The sequence below is a fragment of the Dermacentor silvarum genome, chromosome 3, assembly GCF_013339745.2.
Source record: "Dermacentor silvarum isolate Dsil-2018 chromosome 3, BIME_Dsil_1.4, whole genome shotgun sequence".
Taxonomy (NCBI): Eukaryota; Metazoa; Arthropoda; class Arachnida; order Ixodida; family Ixodidae; genus Dermacentor; species Dermacentor silvarum.
In genome coordinates this window covers 109,420,195-109,439,987 of record NC_051156.1, presented here as the reverse complement: position 1 = coordinate 109,439,987, position 19,793 = coordinate 109,420,195, and the positions used below count along the sequence as shown (strand labels likewise).

Genomic DNA, 19,793 nt, shown 5'->3' with positions numbered 1-19,793 from the left:
AACAGAAATAGCTACAACCCTTTATCACGTAATCACAGAAGCTTATGAAAACCAGTTACTGCTGCCATCGTTTCGCGAGAGCCACATTGTACTGATACCAAAATCCACCGAGTCCACATCTCTCCTATCTGTGCGAGCCTATCGTCCAATCAGTCTAACGAATACAGACTATAAAGTATACACAAAACTTTTGGGTAGAAGGCTACAAAGCATAATAACACGGTTGATAGGGCCACATCAAACATGTGGCATCAAGGGCAGGTCAATTACCACTAACATACACGTAGCAAGAACAGTACTTGAGCATTGTGATGACTTTTCTGGTAGGTTGGCATGCTACAATTGGACTTGGAAAAAGCATTCGATAGGGTGACGCACGCTATTCTTTTCGATGTTTTGGAGCATGTGAACGTGGGATCAATCTTAACAGAAGGGATTAGAATGTGCTATGCAGACATCTCCACAAAAGTGATAGTTAACAGAACACTCAGCACCAGCATTCAAGTCAGATCTTCCGTGAGACAGGGATGTGGTTTATCGCCTTTACTGTTTGCCCTATATCTCGAGCCATTGTGTCTAAAGATATTAGATGATAACAACATCAGAGGTTTTAGGGTGGGTTACAGTGAAGTAAAACTGCTGGCATACGCGGATGACGTCGCTGTTTTTTGTGATGGCACGCAGAGTGTAAGCAATGCTGTGAATGTTGTGACAAAATATTGTAAAATGACAGGGAGCGTAATTAATTGGGCCAAGTCGACTGGCATATGGTATTGACAGTGGGAGGACACACCTCCATTTTTTGGAAAAATACAGTGGACAAATTTGCCGACCAAGTACTTAGGGGTACCTCTACAACACCACCAGGACACAAAAGAATATTGGCAAGGAGAGGTGGAAGAAATGAAGGCAAAAACGGCGAAGTTCGGTGGACGAGATCTGTCAATGTTCACCCGAGCAATGGTGTGTAATGTATTCTTAGTGGCCAAAATTTGGTATGTGCTGCAAGCACTACGCGCATCAAGAGTCAGCCTACAAAGAATACACAGGCAGTTTGCCATTTTTATTTGGGGTTCCGTCTGGGAGCGTACCAGTCGCACTAATTTGTTCAGGACGGTGAAAAGTGGGGGCCTAGGGTTAGCTCATCTTTTGTTAAGACAGCTCGTGTCCAGATTTTTGTTTCTACGTGATCAAAAAGATTCGTTTTTGTGCGCAGTCCTTCAAACGCGTTTGTGTAACGCGCTGCCTCAATTTGTTGTGTCCTCAAATTACACTATAGGACCAAGATTCAGAGGCTTCCTGCGAGAAGTCGTGCTGTCTTTTCAACTCTTACATGCGCGCTTTTCAATGGATTACCTTGCATCTGTTAAGCGGAAAAGACTGTACAAAGATTTACTTGATGTATCATTGCCTGTGCCTGTTTATAGTTCAATGTACTACCCTGAATCCAGCGGAAAAAATGTGCTGAAAAGAGTGAAGCGGATGCCGGTACGGTCATCCGTAAAAACGTTTTCCTTTCAATTACACACTGGAACGCTTCCAGTGAAGCCATGGCTGAGGGAAAGGGGAATCTTTGTACCGTGGTCCGTGAACTGCCTGAGATGCAGGCAACCGGAAACCATTGAGCATATGTTTCTTGATTGTTCAGATGCAGTGTTCCTATGGGACATCCTACAACGAACGTTGAAAGAAGAATTACCGATTACACCGTACGGCATCCGCTTCTTGCCAACTGAAAACGCCGATAAGCCATATGATATGTTTATGGCACTTTGTTTACAGAGCGTCTGGAAGACACGAATGGATGTGCGCCATGAGAGGCTACTTATTCGTTCTGCGAAAGATCATTTTATGGAAAGCATGCTGTATCTGCGTGAAGCTTACCGAGCGAGAAAAGAACCACCCGAATGGATACATGTATTGGATGAACTAGTGGCGATCAAGTGTTTTTAACTACTTGCAAGGACCCAAGAAGGTCATTGCTTTTATCATTGTAAAGTGTATAAGTTATCTGCGTACGTCGAAAACCGGCAATAAAGAAAAAAAAAAGCCTCGGTAGCGCAGTAGGCAGCGCGTCAGTCTCATAATCTGAAGGTCGTGAGTTCGATCCTCACCCGGGGAAAAGGCAGAGATGTATTTTTTGCTGCCTTTAGCAATAGTGCTACTCATTTTTCAGGTACTAGAAAGGAAATGTGTTGCAATCTTGTGCAGTATCATTATTTCGCGACATTTCACTTTCTCAACGCCGTCTCAACTAGCAGAAATGAAAGTGGGCGTGTCTCCTCGTGTGTATTGTCCGCCTCGGTAGCGCAGTAGGCAGCGCGTCAGTCTCATCACGGCCGCTCGATGAAACGCACGAGGTGCGGCCTGCCACGTCGCGCGGCGAAGTATGGGCGGAGCTGTGAAGCGAAAGTTGACAGTTGCCGCCGCTCTTTTAGGGGGTGGCGCCACTGCTACGGGCCAGCTCCCCGTTCGGGTAGGCGCCGGGAATCAGTGTGGAAAGAGTTTTCTGTGTGCGTCGGAGTGATTTCTCGTCTCGCTTGCACGCCTTTTGTCCGCCCACGTGGTAGTACACAAGTGTCTAGGTCCTTGTCGTGTTGCATGTCGCGCTATGCCGCGCAACTGTTGCGTGCCGCTGTGTACTACTAACGCAAGAAAATATCCTTTAATCCGGTACCATGAGTTTCCGTGCGACGTAGAACGCCGTAAAGCATGGATTAAAAACATTTCGCGACAGGGAACAAGTGGCAAAGGAAGCATTTGGGAGCCGAGTGACCGGTCTTTGGTGTGTGCGCTTCACTTCACCGACGGTGACTATAAGAAGTCAACGAAGCTAAAATTCTTGCTTCCAACAGCTGTTCCCACTGTTTTTCCAAACTATCCGGAGTACATGCGGAAAGAAAATGGACAAAAACAAGGGCGGAAGCGGCGTCGAAGCGGTTGTGGCCATGTTTTTGATGCACAGGAAGAAGCAGTGGCTCATCGTAAGAAATTGGAGCAGGATACAATAGTAAGTGCATCTACCTCTTTTTCTTCTGACGGCGATGACCAACAACACCTTGTCATCGAGTCGTCAACAGAAAAGTGCTCCGAAAGTGTTTTGCTTGTCGATAAAGCATGTGAAACAACGCTGAACCTCGTGAACGTGTTGGATGATGCCAAAAGGATAGAGCACCGGCTCAAAATGAAAATTAAACGCCAGCAAGAGGCGCTTCAGAAGCTGCAAGCAGAGCATGATGCAATGAGGCAGCGACTTCAAGACTATGATCAGAGCAAAGAAATCCAGGACTTTGTGGACTTGCTGAAATCAGCAGATGAAGGGGATAAAAATGCTCTGTTTATCAAAAACCAAGTATGCAATTACTGCAGCAAGAAGCCGAAATATAATGAAACAATATTGCGAGAGTGTGTGCTTTGGAAGGCATGTTCAAGTAAAGGCTACGAGCACGTTAGGATACGAAACCTTTTCAAATTGCCGTGCCGAGCCACATTACAAAACTACGTCGGTCAATCAACGGGTGAAATTGGAGTAACCACCTTAATCAGAGAACGCCTTCGTGTTGAGTACGAAGGGCTAAGTGTAGAACAAGAAGCTTTCTGTTCTCTAATAATCGACGAAATGGCCATAGATCAGAAAGTTATATATGACCGACAGGTGGACAAGATCTTTGGTCTCGTTGACATGGGCACAGCAGAACAGTCTACCAGTTTGCCACTGGTAGCAAACCGCTTACTATGTTTCGTTCTGAGAGGCCTATCGACGGCTTACATAATCCCTGTGGGCTACTTCTTCACACGCTGTCTGAAAAATGACAAGCTTTTTTCCATGACAATGGAAGTCATGAAAGCAGTTGAGCAAGTGGGCTTTCGCGTAGCGAGAGTTGTGACAGACAACCACCAGACAAATGTTTCCTTGTTCAAGCGTTTTTCCCAGGATGGCACACTTGTTCATGCTGTTCCCCATCCGTTGCGGGAATGTGACCCACTTTTCTTGTCGTTCGACCCAAACCACCTAATCAAGAACATTCGAACGAACTTTCTTGAACGTGAGATTTTAGATGGAGAGAAAGTCATTCGGGGCGGCTTCTACTTGAAAAAACTATTCGACATTCAGTCTTCTTTGCTTCTGAAGTCAGTAAGGTTTCTTACACGCTCCCATGTCGAGCCCACCAACATCGAAAAGATGAAAGTGCGGAGAGCCACGCAAACTATGTCTTCAGAGGTAATTGCAACGCTACAGTTTCTCCAGCAATACCCAAAATGTCACCCTGAAGCACTGCTATTTAAAGACTGCGGCGCCACGATTTGCTTTATGAAAATGGTAGCACAGTGGTACGCCCTCCATGACATTGGGGTGGTGAAGCCACGGGGACTCCAAGAAGGGCCGTTTTACAGCTCAGATGATGAACGGCTTTGCTGGTTGGAAGTGGACTTTGTCGGCTACCTTGAGGACCTCCAGATGAATGGCGGGAAGTCGACGCAAAAAATGACAAAAGAAACCTATGAAGCTACACTTATGACGACGAGATCCACAGTAGCACTGACTGAGTACCTCCTTGATCATATCAAGTAAGCATTTTCGCAGCTGTGCAATTAACTGAGCTGTGTGTTTGTTTACTCGTGCATAATAAACTGCTTGTTTTTCAGCTTCCGCTACGTCCTCACACGGGGCCTAAATAGCGACCCTGTGGAATCGCTGTTCAGCAGCCTTAGGCAGTTTAACGGCGGAAATGACAGAGTCGATGCGAGAGCTGCAGTCTTCACGGCGGAGAAACTTCTGAAGGTACTGTTTACAAAAACAAAACAATGCAAAATACATTCATGCATATCTAACGTTTCCAGGTTGGAATCCTGCAGGCGGCACAGAGTGCAAATGCACCTACCACTTCTGAGATGAAAACAGCACTCAAACAAGCCATCGTGGGCGACGAAACTGCTCCCCTTCCAGATGTCATCAACTTTGCTACCATGGAACTTGCGAGTGAGCTCGGTTTCGTAAAATTGTGGTCTGGAGCAGAAGCTGACCTAGAGATCGCCCCACTTATTTACTTGGCTGGTTATCTTGCACGTGTATGCGAGGAGAAGGTACGAATGCATTTCATCTTATGTTAAGAAAGTTCTAGCTGGCTTTTAATCCTCGAAGAGTTCAGTGATCCCGGTCATGAATGTTTCAAGTCATTTGTTTATGTGTCTATGACACGTCGATTTATATTTTTGGTAATGTAAACCTGTCAATTATGCGTTTTTGCAGGTACCATGCGAGTCTTGCAAAACCTTAATGCAGGTGACCGAGCCAACTGAAGAAGTTTACGGGTTGGTAAAAAACCTTGACCACGGAGCGCTGAAATACCCGACAATGCAAATAACTGGTCTCTGCAAGCTGACCTGCATCTTTGTTAAAAAAGTGATGAAGTGCCCCGAGGTCAGGCGAAGTGGCAAGCTTTGCCGACTCTTGGTTTCAACACTCCTGCCACATTTTGTAAAATCTCGGGAACTGACGTGCGACAGGGAGGATCAAGGCCACACCGAGGAAGTGTGCAAGATTTTTCTAAGCAAATTGTTACGGCCGCTACTGGCGAACTGGGCCGGGGACCTGAATGAAACTGTGGAACGGTTAAAACTCGCCTACAAGCCTCTGTCACGGAAGGTAGTACGATTTTAAAGCTGCTGAACAAGGCGCTTTTCCTTAACTTCACATCTTGTAAATAAAGAAAACACTTGACACAGCCTCCCTCGATATTTTTTCTCGCCATTCGATGCAGCATTCATGCTGAAAAACTTTTTTGTTCACTGCATCGTCTTTACATAAAGGTGCTAAAACACATCGTCAATGTGGCTGAATGTACGATCCGTTGTAAACTGCATCCTACCCAATTCACCCAGAAAAGTGAAACTAAAGAAATCTAGCAGAATATAGTTATCCGTACCTATGCCATTACGCACGCATTTGTAAGAAGTTTCATTTTACGTTTATTATTATTATTTTTTAACCAGCAAACAAGCACATCAAGTGAGACAAGTAAATCGGCACACTCAACAAAAGCACCAGCTGTATAAGCAGTTCTGCCGCTCAATAAATAATACGCCAGTTCTCTTGAACGATGGTCGTGTGGCTCGAAACCAGCGGCAAAGGTGCGTCGTTGGCGCCTATTTGAGCCCATTAGCGGCCCAATACCTACTTCCTGGTATATTGGTATCCTTGCAGGCAGCATTGAGATTTCCTTTTTTGCAAACAGAAAGCACAACTCTCGCGTCAATCAAATGTAAGCGCGGCCGCTGCATGGAGTATGCGGACCCAGCCAAAGGAACGCTCCCACCCGCGCGCGCTTGTGTCCCCGAGCAGGGGAGCCGCAGCGGTGGCGCGGAGAACTAGGCGCCTCACACCGGTTTCGGGCGACGTGGCAGGCCGCACCTCGTGCGTTTCATCGAGCGGCCGTGGTCTCATAATCTGAAGGTCGTGAGTTCGATCCTCACCCGCGGCAAAGGCGGAGATGTATTTTTTGCTGCCTTTAGCAATAGTGCTACTCATTTTTCAGGCACTAGAAAAGAAGTGTGTTGCAATCTTGTGCAGTATCATTATTTCGCGACATTTCACTTTCTCAACGCCGTCTCAACTAGCAGAAATGAAAGTGGGCGTGTCTCCTGAGGTAGTATTGTCCGCCTCGGTAGCGCAGTAGGCAGCGCGTCAGTCTCATAATCTGAAGGTCGTGAGTTCGATCCTCACCCGGGGCAAAGGCGGAGATGTATTTTTTGCTGCCTTTAGCAATAGTGCTACTCATTTTTCAGGCACTAGAAAAGAAGTGTGTTGCAATCTTGTGCAGTATCATTATTTCGCGACATTTCACTTTCTCAACGCCGTCTCAACTAGCAGAAATGAAAGTGGGCGTGTCTCCTCGTGGGTATTGTCCGCCTTGGTAGCGCAGTAGGCAGCGCGTCAGTCTCATGATCTGAAGGTCGTGAGTTCGATCCTCACCTGGGGCAAAGGCGGAGATGTATTTTTTGCTGCCTTTAGCAATAGTGCTACTCATTTTTCAGGCACTAGAAAAGAAGTGTGTTGCAATCTTGTGCAGTATCATTATTTCGCGACATTTCACTTTCTCAACGCCGTTTCAACTAGCAGAAATGAAAGTAGGCGTGTCTCCTCGTGTGTATTGTCCGCCTCGGTAGCGCAGAGATTCTACTTCCGGCCACCGAGCGTGACGGACGTGAAATCATGTGCTCCAACGGAGCGGTATCAGCGGCCCAGCTTGGCCGCGGAAACAGGTTTACTGGCTCAAGTGATCAGGACTACGAATTGATTTTGCCGCGGCTACCAACAGGTCGAATTGTGTTAAATACGCTTTTTTTGCACGCCGACGTCAGAGCAAGGCCCTACAAGGTCGAGGATTTTCGCGACGCACTGGTCGGTTTGGCACTGCTCCCCGAGGTTATCGCCTTGGGGGCGTACCAAATGAACCACATTTGGGCTATCACGTTCAAGAGTGCCGAAGGAATGAAGAAGCTGCTCTCCGCCCGTGAAGTGACAGTGAAAGAACGTCGGTGCGTTGTTATTGATCCCGGTGACCAGGACGTGAGGATGAAGATCCACTGGATTCTGTACAACGTGCAGGATGAAGACGTGCGAACAGCCCTTGCACCGTACGGTACTGTGATGGAAGTCGCCAAGGAACGTTGGCGCGTTCAGGGAGTCATGGACAAAGGTTCGTCAACGCGTTCTGTCTCTTTGAAGTTGAAGCCTGGTGTTACAATTGAGGACCTGCCACACCAGCTACGCATTGCCGGAGAACAGGCCCTCGTTGTTGTTCCTGGAAGAGCTCCACTTTGCCTTAGGTGCCATACCTCAGGTCACGTCCGACGTGAATGTAAAGTACCACGTTGCAGTCAGTGCCGCCGCTTCGGCCATGATGAGTCGCAGTGCGTCAAAACGTACGCAAATGTCACAGGGCCCATGAGAAGAGAGGACCATTCCGAACTTGTTATGGACGCGGATGAAGCCGAGGAGGCGGTGAGAACAGCAGAAAAGAACGTGCCGTCGCCATCTCCTACGTCTAACGTTATTAGCGGAGGCGGGGCAATGACACAGACCGAGGACAAGACCACTGTGCCTATTCAGGCTGTCGAAGACCTGAAAGTTGGTGCTGCGGAAGGACACGGCAACCAAAGTACTTCTACTGAAGGTGTAAAACCAATAGAGGACGAAGAAGGCATGGACGTCGTCCAACCAAGCTTGAGCAGTGCGACAGCAAAGAGGACTCACGACAAGGCCTGCGTCGAAGAGCCTCAAGGGCCTCCTACAAGCATAGACGAACCACCCCTCAAATCGGCAGGACTGCGCCGGGCGACGTTTCGCCCGAAACCCAACGTCCCGCCGGACAAAAGGCCGGCGACGACTACACCGACGTAGAAACCATGGCTCCCTTCTGGCTTGGCAAAGGACGAGAGGCGACGCCCGCGTATTGAAGAATGTGTTACAGTTTGCAACACAGGGCGTTTCGTCATGCGTGACTTTTCTTATCTTGATGTACAGTGGCGCGTAGTGTGCGTGTATGCGCCAAACAAGGAAATTGAGCACAAAGCTTTCTTCGAAATGTTGCAGCCCTATCTGAAGTCTCCTAGATATATTATCCTTATGGGAGACTTTAACTGCGTTTGCATGCCCGAGGACAGAGTTACGAACGCGACCATTAGAAGCCAAAGCTCGTTACTACTGAGAGCAATTGTCCAAGACTACAACTTGGAAGACGTTGGGAGTGCACTGTCAGAAGGAGCCCGTCCGCAATTTACGCATTTCCAACGAGCAAGTCATGCAAGACTCGACAGAGCTTATGTGTCAGCTTGCGTGGTCCCAATGTGCAATGACTACTTGGTAAAAAACGTTGCGTTCAGCGATCATTGCATGGTAATGTTTTCACTGGGAACGAAGACCAAAAGCACGAAGTTCAACTGGAATCTTTGGAAATTTAATGTAAAGCTTCATTAGGATGAAATTTTTGTGCGTACAGTAAAAGAAAAAATGGACTGTTTACAAACGGGTGATCATGAAGACATTATTGCAAACTGGGAACATTTTAAAGAGGAAATAAAAATGAGCGCTATAGAAAGAGCGAGTGTGCTACGCCAAAAGGAGAAGGCTGACGAAAAAGAACTTCATAGCTATTTAAATTTGCTTCTTAGTTTGGAAAGCGCGCAGCCGGGCCAGTTTGCAAAGGAAATAAGAGAAACAAAAAATAAATTAGAACTGATGGACAAAGAAAAATACAAAGGAGCAGTTATACGAGCACGTACAGAACGGCTTTGGTTGGGCGAGATGCCGACAAAACGGTCCCTCTGTGACGAAAAGCGACATGCAGTCAACAACGAGATAAAAGGGATAGAATACAAGGGCGAAATTGCTCAAGATTCCAACACTATTCGGCGTGCGTTTGTTGATTACTACGAAGGACTACTGGGTCACGACCCAGACGACACAACGACATCCTTAGGATGTCATACGGATGTCCGACTTGGGATATAGGTACATCCCAGGGATGTCCCATTTACAGCCCGATAACATCCCAAGTGATACAAAAAGAGACTTTTCTGGGATGTCCCAGACTGGGAGGTTATTGGTACCTTCGTGGGAGGTTATTGGGACCTTCGTGGGAGGTTATTGGGACCTTCGTGGGAGGTTATTGGGATCTTGTAGTTTCTTTTGTTAGCCACTGCACTCTTTTATGGCATGGCAATTATGTGAAATCTACCCAGCGCTTCTGAAACCAAGAAACAAAAATACAACAGGAAGTGATCACCAAAAGTATTTATTGTAAAGTTCAGCAAAAATTATGGAGCACTGTCTCAAATGAGGGCCTCGTTGTCCTGTTCTGATGTTCTGCTCAGTGGTCGTTGCCTTTGTTGCCCTGCTGCTGCCCGTTCTGCAGCATGGCGGAACCAAGACATGGCTGCCTTTTCTACATTTTTCAACGTAGCCTCCTCCAGATTTTGCTTGACATTTTCTATCAGGCAGGCTGCATAAGGAAATAAGAGTCAAGGGCACGAGGAAAATGAGCTATGACAATGCAGACAATGAAAGTGAGAATATTGTAGCAGAAGACTTACTGCACAGTAGCTTGGAAACATTCAGCTCGCAAAACTTCATTTTTCCTTTTGCACCAAACCAACTAAATTGCTTTGCCACATCCCAAGACATGATGCTTTTCAAGATGCGTGCAGTCTTCTGCTTTATGGTGTCGCCACCTTGGACAACCATGTGTCTCTTCTGGCAGAAAATGAGATCAGCAATAATCAGTAAATCACTCAAGCATTACACGAACAACGCTCAGTGAAAAAAAGAGCTTGCACTGTAACCTGTTTTGAATAAAACTAAGAAAATGAAGGCAAACAGCTTTATTACCATTTGAAGCTTTGCTTCCTTGTTGACCCCAAGTTCGGCATCCCAATCAACCATGTCCCTTGCAGTCGAAAATGGCAGATCGGGAAGCGTGTGGCTCTCTGGGCATACTTCTGCAGCACTTGTCTTCAGTTCAGCCAAGAGCTGTGTGTGCGTTTGTTGCACAACCTTAATTGTATTCAGCGTAGACAATATCCTCTCCATAAAGGCTGTAACAATATTTTCACATCAAGATCAGTTATGTCAACATATCTGCGATGCTCATACAAAACAATCGAAAGTGAGCAGTGCCTCATAATTCTATTTGCGAGTCATGTTCAAGCCCACCATCCTGCGTCTTTTAGCATTGCATGCATTGCAAGAAATCAATCATTACAAACAGCAGAATGCTGAAGAGTGCCACAGGACACAAAACAAGCCCAGGCAGCATTTCATCCTATGCCTCTTATGTGTGTGCTGTCACACAGCTCAAAATTATGGTGTTTGACAAGATGTACCAACCACGTCTTCAAAGCAAACATGAGAGGTCAAACAACATCATACCAAGCACTTGCGGATCCGTTCGTAATCCTGAGGAAGTGGTAGATGGTCCTGAAATTGAGTGACACCATGCATTATTATCCTCATCGCAAGCTCCAGAAAGAAATAACACTCTGGCAGCATGCGAGGTGACCATCCTGGGAAGTACAAATGCATATTTGAAGTTCTATAAAAGTGTCATGTGAAAGAAAAATTAGTATTCACCAGCATGAAGTCTCGATGGCACACTTTCAGTCTCTGATCCATCCGTGCTTCCCAACGGAGGCCTGGGACTCACAGATGCACCTGAAATCACGGGGTAAAAGGCTGCATGTATACATACGCTCGACACACAATCACAGAAAAAAGGGGGTTGAGCCACACTAACATATCACGAGTGAGCTGTAGCGTGTATCCTTGTGGGGAATCAGTCAAATTTGTTTCATAACGTTGTGTTAGAAAACATATACACAAGTTTTAGCTTCTTGCTTTATCAAGAGTAATATTGTGCTTACAATGAAGACAAAAAATTTGGTATTCACCTGCATAAAGTTGCCGCTGTCCATTTTCAGTGGCAGGACTCGCCGAAGCAGCTGAAGTTAGAAAAAAAGAACATGCATATATGCATACGCTCTGGCCACGTGCACAAAAAAAAGTGAGCAGCACGAACATACCACGATGGTACCGCTGTGTATTAAGTCTCGAAGTCACATCTGCTTCATAGCGATGGGCTGGTAAACAGAAACAAGTTTTAGCTTCTTGTTGTATCAACAATAGCATCATGCTCAGAATGAGGACAAAAGATTTGGTATTTAGCATTAACATAGGGGAACTCATGCTTACTTTCTTGTAACATTAATGCTTCACATTGACAGCACATTAGACACTCAAATCAAAATTTACTTGGCATACTTTGCCATGTCAAAGTTTCTTTTTTTTTTTACATTTATAAGTTGAAGTGAAAAGGATGTACAATACCTGCAGAGCGTTTCTTTTGTCGTCCAGGCGTCTTGAATGATGCGTGGGCAGCAGCTGGGTCATAGCCACCTGAAATTGTCATTTCATTACAATGCTTTTAACCTATGTCCACACCTAGCTTTGTGCTGGGACGTATGCTTCTAAAATGGTAACTTTTGGTTAAGATGGTTGGCTCCCAGTTTATAGCACAAAGTAACTGCCCAAGAAGAACAGACAGTTGATGTTTTAAGGTTTCTCAACTCATAACTCGATCTCTGCCTGAAGGCAGCTTTTTGGGAAGTGTGACTATTACCATTTCATGTGTGTGCGCTTGCAAACAAACAAATTAGGAAACTTCTTTCGTACCAATGTTTGTCATTAGTCGAGGCGGTGTTGGTGGCCTGGGAGGTTCGTAATTTGCATCATCACCCGAGCTGTCAGTTGTCTCTTGGTCACTGCTATAATCAGAAGCCAAGGCACTTCGTTTTTTTCTTTTTCCACGTCCCAATTCCTCTTCGCAGCTCATGTCCGAGTGATACTGCAAGAAGTTCTGCTTCTCACACGCCTTTTCGTAAGTGTCTGAAAAAGGAAACCTTTACAATAGGAAATCCCACAAACAATAGTGCGACCTTACCAGCCCAGGATTTCACCACACAGTTGGCTTGTGTCCAGCTAGGGGATGGTGCAGCACCCTCAACAGTGGCTCTACGCCGCTGAGATGAATTTTTCAATGTAGGCCAATATGTCTTATTTCTTTTTTCATTTAGCCATGAACTGTGAACAACTGCTAAGCTGCAGTCCTCCTCGGGGAATTCTACGACAGCAAACCTGTCAACTTAAAGGAAAAAGTGAAGTATAGTATCCTCCCACAGCTCAAAGACATCAAAGGGAAGACAACGAGCATACAAAACTGAATATATCGCCCTGTTTTACAAGTCGAGCATATACGAAGTTGTAAACATACAATTGATTCCCATTTTGACATAATAATAGACCAGGAATACATTTCAGAATTTTTTTTTTGCTGTTTGTCACAAGGACAACAGTCTTAAAGGGGCCCTAAACACTTTGTCTAATCATGGAATGGCCTCACTATTAAAGGACATTTCAAGAATGTCATGCCACAAAAATGTTTGGGAACTATAAGTGCAGTTATCCTACTTTCCGTATCCGCTAGAGCACTCAACATTACACAGCAGAGAAACCAAAAGGGCAAAGCCCCGCCCAAAAGTTCAATGTCGCAGTGGTGCAAGGGCTACCGTGACCCCATGGCGGCCACGGTAGACTACGCTATGCAGCACGCTGCTGCCATCATTGTCGTGTAGACTTGCAGTGCAAAGATGAAACGATTTTCCTATCTTCTTGAGACACCAGCCATATATGTTTAACTTATCTCAAAAATAACAATTACGAATTACTGAGAAAGCTCCTGTGATCACGAAATAAGCCAATGGCGTTGGTGGGTCCAGTTGCTTGCGATGACACTGCAAGACGACATTGCAGAAGCTAGGGTAAGCGATTTTTTGCTGTTTTTGCACGAGATTGTAAATTCCCTGCTGCATGCAGAGCAGTAATATTGGGTTCACAGCAGTGTCTAGGACAGATTGGCAACATTTTCTTGTGTTCAAAAAGCTTTTCAGGGCCTCTATAATAGTGAATTGTCTAAATAGGACTCAACTATAAGAAGAAATATTTTAGGCATTCGAGAGCGGAACATTATCCCATGGTAACTTTTTTCAAAAATATAGCATGCAAAACAGTGTCATAGAAATGCATGGTACAATCAAGAACACAATAGAGAGAAAGTGAGCAAAGCAAAAATAAATACAGGTAAAGCAATCTACATACCCGAGAAGTACTGTCCTATGACAATGAAAAACTCATTCAATGGCAAGAAATAAAAGCAATCATTGAACTATTAAGCAGAAATGGAAAAATAGTAAATAGAAGTGTAAGAAATCACTGCAGGTGTCGCATTGGAAATATGGCATACTTTCTCCCAAAAGGAAGTCTCACACATTTCAGTGCGATATCCGAAACAGGCCAAAAGTGGATGTCAGAAAGATTGGATGCCAAAAATATGTTAATGAGAGAGGATTTGCATGGATAAGTATAAAGGTCTTCCAATTTCTGGTACTTCCTTCCAACAAGCAAAGGCATGTGGCTCACAGCACAGACTATAAAGTTTTCAACTTTGACAATGCTGTCATCATTTAGCATGCACGTGCAGTCCCTCTTGTTCACTTTTATGGTTACGTCTTGAGAAAATCGGAAACCTTTGTACTGAGGTCCCACACAACCTAGTGGAAGTGGTCCATTATCATGCCTCATCAGCAGTTTTTCCTTTTCTGTGAAGCATACAGAGCCTGAATCAAGAGCAATACAAGTTTCTGGTCTGCTGGACATGCTTGCCAATGCTCGCTCTTCCATAATTCGATTGTAAAGCTGCTGAAGAGGCTTTTCAGGCTTTCTGACATACTTCTTTAGCCTAGGCATGTAATTTTCGAAGGGGAATGCACTGTAACCATGCAGAGGTCCATGAACTCGAACGTCGTCTGCGACGTGAACCAAACAGTGGACATTGAGTGAAACAGCATGCTCACCGTATATTTCAATGAACACTTTAACAAAATGCACAAGCAACTTCTCTGCATACGCCAAGTTCTGAGTGCATGACAGCGGGCTACACAGAATGCTCATGGCGACGTGCAACACCATAAAATTGTCTGCCAGATGATCAGGTATCTTTGACTTCAGGACCACGGGGCCAGTGTACAGCATAAGAAGCCGGAACTCTGAAGCCTTCCACCTGTCAATGTCCGACAAGCTTCTTGGCTTTCGAGACATCTCTGATGGCACATAGTGCCGTATTTCAGTACTTGCTCCTGACACAGACTCTCTTGATTTTTTCCCTATTCTATAGGTCTTTTCTCCTTTAATCCAGAGGAGCAGAAGCTTACGAACAACACCTAAGCAAGTCAGGTGCATATAGTCAAGTGGAACCTGCCTAATCAAGTCAATGGGAAGATCCTTGAGGATTGTGTCCATAATGTGGTGATCTTCCTGATCTACGTTACGAAAGCTTGCATCTGTTCGCAATGGGGCATCAAGTTCAGGGAAGCACATACGACCATGCTTATGATTCCCTTCCGTTGTGCATTTGGGACAGCTGAAGTATCCACTGTGACCCTTAATGCCCAGAATATAAGCCTTAGCAGGTGCATCACAGATTATTGCACCAAGTTCCACACGGATCAGTTGGCTTCCAACAGCAACACCATGATGCAGGGCTATTTTCAAGTCAAACACAAACTGCTGTAGGAAGGCATTAGGCTGTAAAGCCTTAGACTGGCCATAATAAATGCCAACTGGAAATGGCTTACTGCTTTCACAATTTGCTGCTCTGCAGAGAATAGGCCAGAACTGGTCTCGTGTGCTTTTTGTCAAAGGCAGTCCATCTACATTCACATGGAGTATGAGTGGGTCAGGTACAGGTAGAACATTTTTCAATGCATCCTGAAGGCTCTCAGTTAAACCAAAATGACAATACTGGCCTGAACCCATTGGTTTAACACCACATGCTAACCTTGGTGTTGACAAGAGAGCTCTAGCAGATTTCGGGAGGCCAGAAAAGCAAGCATGTGAGCGCATAACCTGCAATAAATGTGTGACAGTAACATGGGGCACATCTCTCTCTATGCACCAGACCTGCAGCTTTTCCTTGAAGGAAACTGTGGTGTTTGGCTGGTCTCCTTGGGGCAATGTATTATCACCTAAGGAGCGCATTCGTTCAAGAGTTGAATTACAAGGCCCACCATCTCTCGGAGGGCTGTCAAGACATGCACGAACGTCGTTGGTGCTCACATCTGCCTCCAGAAGTTCAAGTGGAGTAAGAGTACTGCAACTAGGCCCACCGCCACTCTCAGAAAATGAATGCTGAAGCAACTCAGCCGCCGGCCTTACCACACCGTCTGTAGTGGAATAGCCACTCGGGGCTTCAGTTAGGCACGAATCTGCTACTTCAGAAGATAATATTAAGTTAAGGTCTTCCTGCACGGCGCGGCGCACGCGCCGGTATGCAGTCATTCTGGGCAGTGCAGCCATATGTTCAAGATAGCTGTGGGAAACGCACACACGTGTCCAAGAACATCCAGTGGAATCTCTATTAGACTAACAGTTTCAACAATGCACGGACATTAATCGGATGCAATAATTTCTGCGCAAGGCAAAGCAAAGAATGACATCACCTAAACTTACTCCCACTGGCCATATTTGCCGTACACGTGTCCACAGTCAGCATGCGCCAACACTAGAATAGGGAAACAAAGAAAACGTGTGAAAGCTGCTAATAATGCATACAAGCCCATGCATTAATCGCAAGGGTTCGGTATATAAAGGACTTACCTCGAAGCTTAAGAACGCTGGGACTCGGTTCCGAAAACCTTGCTACGATGCTGGATATGTTAGCACTAATGACACACGTACTACAGTGCTGTTTGCATGCGGTCTAAACCGATCCAAACGTCAAACAACGCCGCGCAATGTACACGAGAGTGTAATATACCAGCTGTGTTGCCATGGCGTCGCAATGATAGCGATGGCACTGGTCATTACACGCCGAACTCGCACCTTAAAAATAAATATTGTAATGTTATTACTTTTGTTGGATAATTACCTGTACATCTATAAAAAAATCATTTATTTTTGGCATTTCAAATGTGTTTCTTGTTAAGCTTTTAGAAATGCGAAACCACGGCTTGTTCATCCGTTTTCTGTCCGTATGCGGCTATGCGGCTTACTATGCGGCTCGTGCAGGTACGCGTGTGCAAAACACGCTACGGCAGCTGTCAGATGGTGTCGGTGTAACAATTCATTCCAGGAAGAAACAAATGAGCACAGCACAATATATTTGCATTTAACGACATTCGCTGAGTTTATACTTCGCGGTAAATTATATTTCACAGTTTTGCATGACCGCTGCGCCGCGAGCGTGCCGGCCATGAGAGGGAAATATTGGAGTTCCAGATAAATAATGACGATCAGGCAGGCTAACATCAATTGTCAATGCTTTCTGACATTACTGCACTAATGCAATGGTGGTGCACTCCCACATACACGAGGGCACCAGCCTGAAGTCCCAATTAGAGCCGACCATGGATATTTTTGGGATGATCCCAAAGAGTACGTCCCTAGGATGTTCTCGGGAGCTCCATGTTTGGACGTGGGATGTTAGGACATTTTTGGGACATCCCTGGGATATCGTGTGTCGTCTGGGGAGTCAAACGTACAAGAGGGCCTTGCGGCGGAATTTTTGGCACTGATGCCTATCTTAGATGATGAAGTCAAGCTTCGGCTTGAGGAGCCCGATTAGTGTAGCAGAAGTGGAGCACGCAATCGACGAGTTAAGCTCTGGTAAATCACCTGGACCGGACGGGCTGGGCGCAGCTTTTTACAAAGCATTCAAAGGGGACATAGCGCATTTTCTGCACAACGTTATTCAAGCAACGTACGAAAAACAGATGATGCCTCCGTCTTTTCGACGAACTCACATCGTCTTGGTTCCGAAGAGTGATGGCCCGGTTAAGAGATTGTCAGTCAAAGCTTATCGGCCCATAAGTCTCACGAACGTGGACTACAAGATTTTCATGAAGGTTCTGGGCAGAAGGTTGCAGAATGTAATAAAAGATATCGTCGGCCCGCACCAAACTTGCGGAATAAAAGGACGCACCATACAGACAAATATTCATGTAGCACGGAGCATATTGGAATGCTGCGATGCATTTGATAAACGTGTAGCAATGTTGCAACTAGACATGGAAAAGGCCTTTGACCGCGTCAACCACCATATCCTGTTTTCTATCCTTGATCACGTTAATGTTGGCCGTGTGCTCTTGGAAGGAGTCAAAATGGCATATACTGGTTGTACGGCAAGCATCATTGTTAATAAGCAACTGAGTGAAAGTTTCGCTGTTCGTTCTTCAGTGAGACAAGGGTGCCCGTTGTCTCCATTGCTGTTTGCACTGTATCTGGAACCTTTTTGCCTGAAAGTTATGTCTAACGAAAAAGTGCGAGGGTTCACGATGTTGTCCACCGAAGTTAAAGTTCTTTCATATGCGGATGATATCGCTATTTTCTGTGAAGATAAAGACAGTATAGCTGAAGCGGTGAAAGACGCGGCTAGGTTTTGCAAAGCCTCCGAAAGCGTGATAAACTGGGAAAGTGCTTGGGCTTCTGGCACGGCAATTGGGATTACACGCCTGTTATGTTCGAGAGCGTTCAGTGGGCAACGTCACCTGTCAAATACTTGGGAGTGCCGCTAGACCACCATCGAGAACCGGCAAAATATTGGGAAGCGGAAACTGAGCGCACACGAGAAAGTACGCAGAAATGGGGTGGCCGTGACCATTCAATTTTTGCTCGGGCCACAGTATGCAACCTTTTTCTGGTGGCAAAGGTGTGGTACGTGCTTCAGGCGCTGTGCATGTCACGGACCAGCGTCCAGAGACTGCATCGAGTCTTAGCAGTGTTCATTTGGGGGTCGAGTTGGGAGAGGACAAGACGCACAAACCTCTTTCTATCTGTAGGAAAGGGGGGGGGGGCTAGGTTTGGCTCATTTGTTTATCAGGCAACTCGTGGCCAGATTTCTGTTCCTACGAGACCAAATGACGCATTCTTGCGGACGGTAATACAAATTTGGCTCAAAGAGACACTGCCTGAATATGTTGTATCATCCAGCCCTGTGAAACACGTGCGGGTGCGCGGTTTTCTTTGGGAGGTTGTGCGCACATTGCTGATGTTGCTGATCTTGCTGATGTTAGAAGGAAACAGCTTTATAAAGATCTCATTGACACTATGTTGCCTGTACCTGTGTACCATTCCATATACTGTGTTGGCTCGGAAAAAAATGTCCTGAAGAGAGTTAAGAAAATGTCGGTGCGGCCCTCGATGATAACATTCTTCTTTCAGCTGCACACTGGCACACTTCCCGTGAAGCCATGGCTTCAAGAAAAAGGAATATTTGTCCCTTGGTCCATAAACTGCTTAATCTGCCGAACACCGGACACAATAGACCACATGTTTCTTCACTGCACAGACTCTGTATTTCACTGGGACGTGCTGCAACGAACCTTAAAAAAGACGCTTCCGATATCGCCTTACGGTATGCGATTTGTACCGGTAGATGGCGAAGACGAAGTACCGTGGGACATGTTTATGCTTATCAGCTTACACAGTATATGGAAAAATCGAATGGCATTCAGACATGCAGATGAGACTGTTCTCCCCATACGAGAGTATTTTGTAGAGAGCATGTCTTATATGAGAGATGTGTTTAAGGCCCAACAAGAACAACCAGAGTGGCTCCGAATAATGGACGACCTTGTTCAGCTGAAACGCTTTTAATCTTTTGGTGTGAGCAGGGGAGATCACCGCTCGCATCTTTTACTTGTAAAGTGATGTAAGTGCTGTGTGTGTATTACTTTGTGTTTTGTACCAAAATGGTAATAAAGAAAAAACACCTCGGTAGCGCAGTAGACAGCGCGTCAGTCTCATAATCTGAAGGTCGTGAGTTCGATCCTCACCCGGGGCAAAGGCGGAGATGTATTTTTGCTGCCTTTAGCAATAGTGCTACTCATTTTTCAGGCACTAGAAAAGAAGTGTGTTGCAATCTTGTGCAGTATCATTATTTCGCGACATTTCACTTTCTCAACGCCGTCTCAACTAGCAGAAATGAAAGTGGGCGTGTCTCCTCGTGTGTATTGTCCGCCTCGGTAGCGCAGGATTCCATTTCCGGCTTTCGAGCGATACGGTCACGGAATGTCGCGCTCCGTCGGAGCGGTATCAGCGGCTCCAGCGGGTCGCGGGAACAGGTTTTTTGCTGCTTCTGAAGATTACCAAGTTATTCTGCCGAACCTGCCAACAGGAAAAATTG

General features: G+C 45.8%; 3 protein-coding genes and 4 non-coding genes across 10 annotated transcripts; 6 read left to right on the top strand and 1 right to left on the bottom strand.

Moving 5' to 3' along the window:
- The first annotated feature begins 2,049 nt into the window (after positions 1 to 2,049).
- On the top strand, positions 2,050 to 2,122 carry Trnam-cau (transfer RNA methionine (anticodon CAU)). Its single transcript has one exon. It is a non-coding gene; the product is annotated as a tRNA-Met (tRNA).
- A 218-nt stretch (positions 2,123 to 2,340) lies between these two features.
- Positions 2,341 to 6,139, top strand: LOC119445680 (uncharacterized). Of its 2 annotated transcripts, none has more exons than XM_049663515.1 (4): positions 2,341 to 4,569; positions 4,648 to 4,783; positions 4,843 to 4,981; positions 5,252 to 6,139. In XM_049663515.1, the coding sequence occupies exons 1-4, from the start codon at positions 2,612 to 2,614 to the stop codon at positions 5,299 to 5,301; spliced, it is 2,283 nt and encodes a 760-aa protein (XP_049519472.1). In that variant the 5' UTR covers positions 2,341 to 2,611; the 3' UTR covers positions 5,302 to 6,139. The 2 variants fall into 2 exon arrangements, with proteins under 2 accessions (XP_049519472.1, XP_037565888.2); XM_037709960.2 differs by having other exon boundaries at positions 4,843 to 5,085.
- A 520-nt stretch (positions 6,140 to 6,659) lies between these two features.
- On the top strand, positions 6,660 to 6,732 carry Trnam-cau (transfer RNA methionine (anticodon CAU)). The gene has a single exon. It is a non-coding gene; the product is annotated as a tRNA-Met (tRNA).
- Positions 6,733 to 6,908: 176 nt separating this feature from the next.
- Trnam-cau (transfer RNA methionine (anticodon CAU)) lies at positions 6,909 to 6,981 on the top strand. Its single transcript has one exon. It is a non-coding gene; the product is annotated as a tRNA-Met (tRNA).
- A 232-nt stretch (positions 6,982 to 7,213) lies between these two features.
- Positions 7,214 to 8,404, top strand: LOC119444665 (uncharacterized). The gene has a single exon (XM_037709032.1). It carries the CDS (start codon positions 7,214 to 7,216, stop codon positions 8,402 to 8,404), a length of 1,191 nt encoding a protein of 396 aa, XP_037564960.1.
- Positions 8,405 to 9,788: 1,384 nt separating this feature from the next.
- On the bottom strand, positions 9,789 to 16,436 carry LOC119445682 (uncharacterized). Of its 3 annotated transcripts, none has more exons than XM_037709963.2 (11): positions 16,268 to 16,436; positions 12,493 to 16,172; positions 12,230 to 12,442; positions 11,885 to 11,953; positions 11,581 to 11,637; positions 11,449 to 11,499; positions 11,132 to 11,212; positions 10,931 to 10,978; positions 10,391 to 10,596; positions 10,096 to 10,255; positions 9,789 to 10,004 (listed from the first exon to the last, which is right to left on the bottom strand). In XM_037709963.2, exons 3-11 carry the CDS (start codon positions 12,387 to 12,389, stop codon positions 9,835 to 9,837), a joined length of 1,002 nt encoding a protein of 333 aa, XP_037565891.1. In that variant the 5' UTR covers positions 12,390 to 12,442; positions 12,493 to 16,172; positions 16,268 to 16,436; the 3' UTR covers positions 9,789 to 9,834. The 3 variants fall into 3 exon arrangements, with proteins under 3 accessions (XP_037565891.1, XP_037565890.1, XP_049519474.1); XM_037709962.2 differs by having other exon boundaries at positions 12,498 to 16,172; positions 16,268 to 16,435; XM_049663517.1 differs by lacking the exons at positions 9,789 to 10,004; positions 10,096 to 10,255; positions 10,391 to 10,596; ... (4 more) ...; positions 11,885 to 11,953; positions 12,230 to 12,442 and having other exon boundaries at positions 12,450 to 16,172; positions 16,268 to 16,434.
- A 2,942-nt stretch (positions 16,437 to 19,378) lies between these two features.
- Positions 19,379 to 19,451, top strand: Trnam-cau (transfer RNA methionine (anticodon CAU)). The gene has a single exon. It is a non-coding gene; the product is annotated as a tRNA-Met (tRNA).
- Positions 19,452 to 19,793: the final 342 nt, after the last annotated feature.

Coding starts and splice junctions, on each gene's coding strand:
- LOC119445682 (XM_049663517.1), bottom strand. CDS start 15,967: ATGGCTGCACTGCCCAGAATGACTGCATACCGGCGCGTGCGCCGCGCC.
- LOC119444665 (XM_037709032.1), top strand. CDS start 7,214: ATGTGCTCCAACGGAGCGGTATCAGCGGCCCAGCTTGGCCGCGGAAAC.
- LOC119445680 (XM_037709960.2), top strand. CDS start 2,612: ATGCCGCGCAACTGTTGCGTGCCGCTGTGTACTACTAACGCAAGAAAA. Junction 4,784..4,842: donor CGGCGGAGAAACTTCTGAAG/GTACTGTTTACA, acceptor TAACGTTTCCAG/GTTGGAATCCTGCAGGCGGC. Junction 5,086..5,251: donor CACGTGTATGCGAGGAGAAG/GTACGAATGCAT, acceptor GCGTTTTTGCAG/GTACCATGCGAGTCTTGCAA.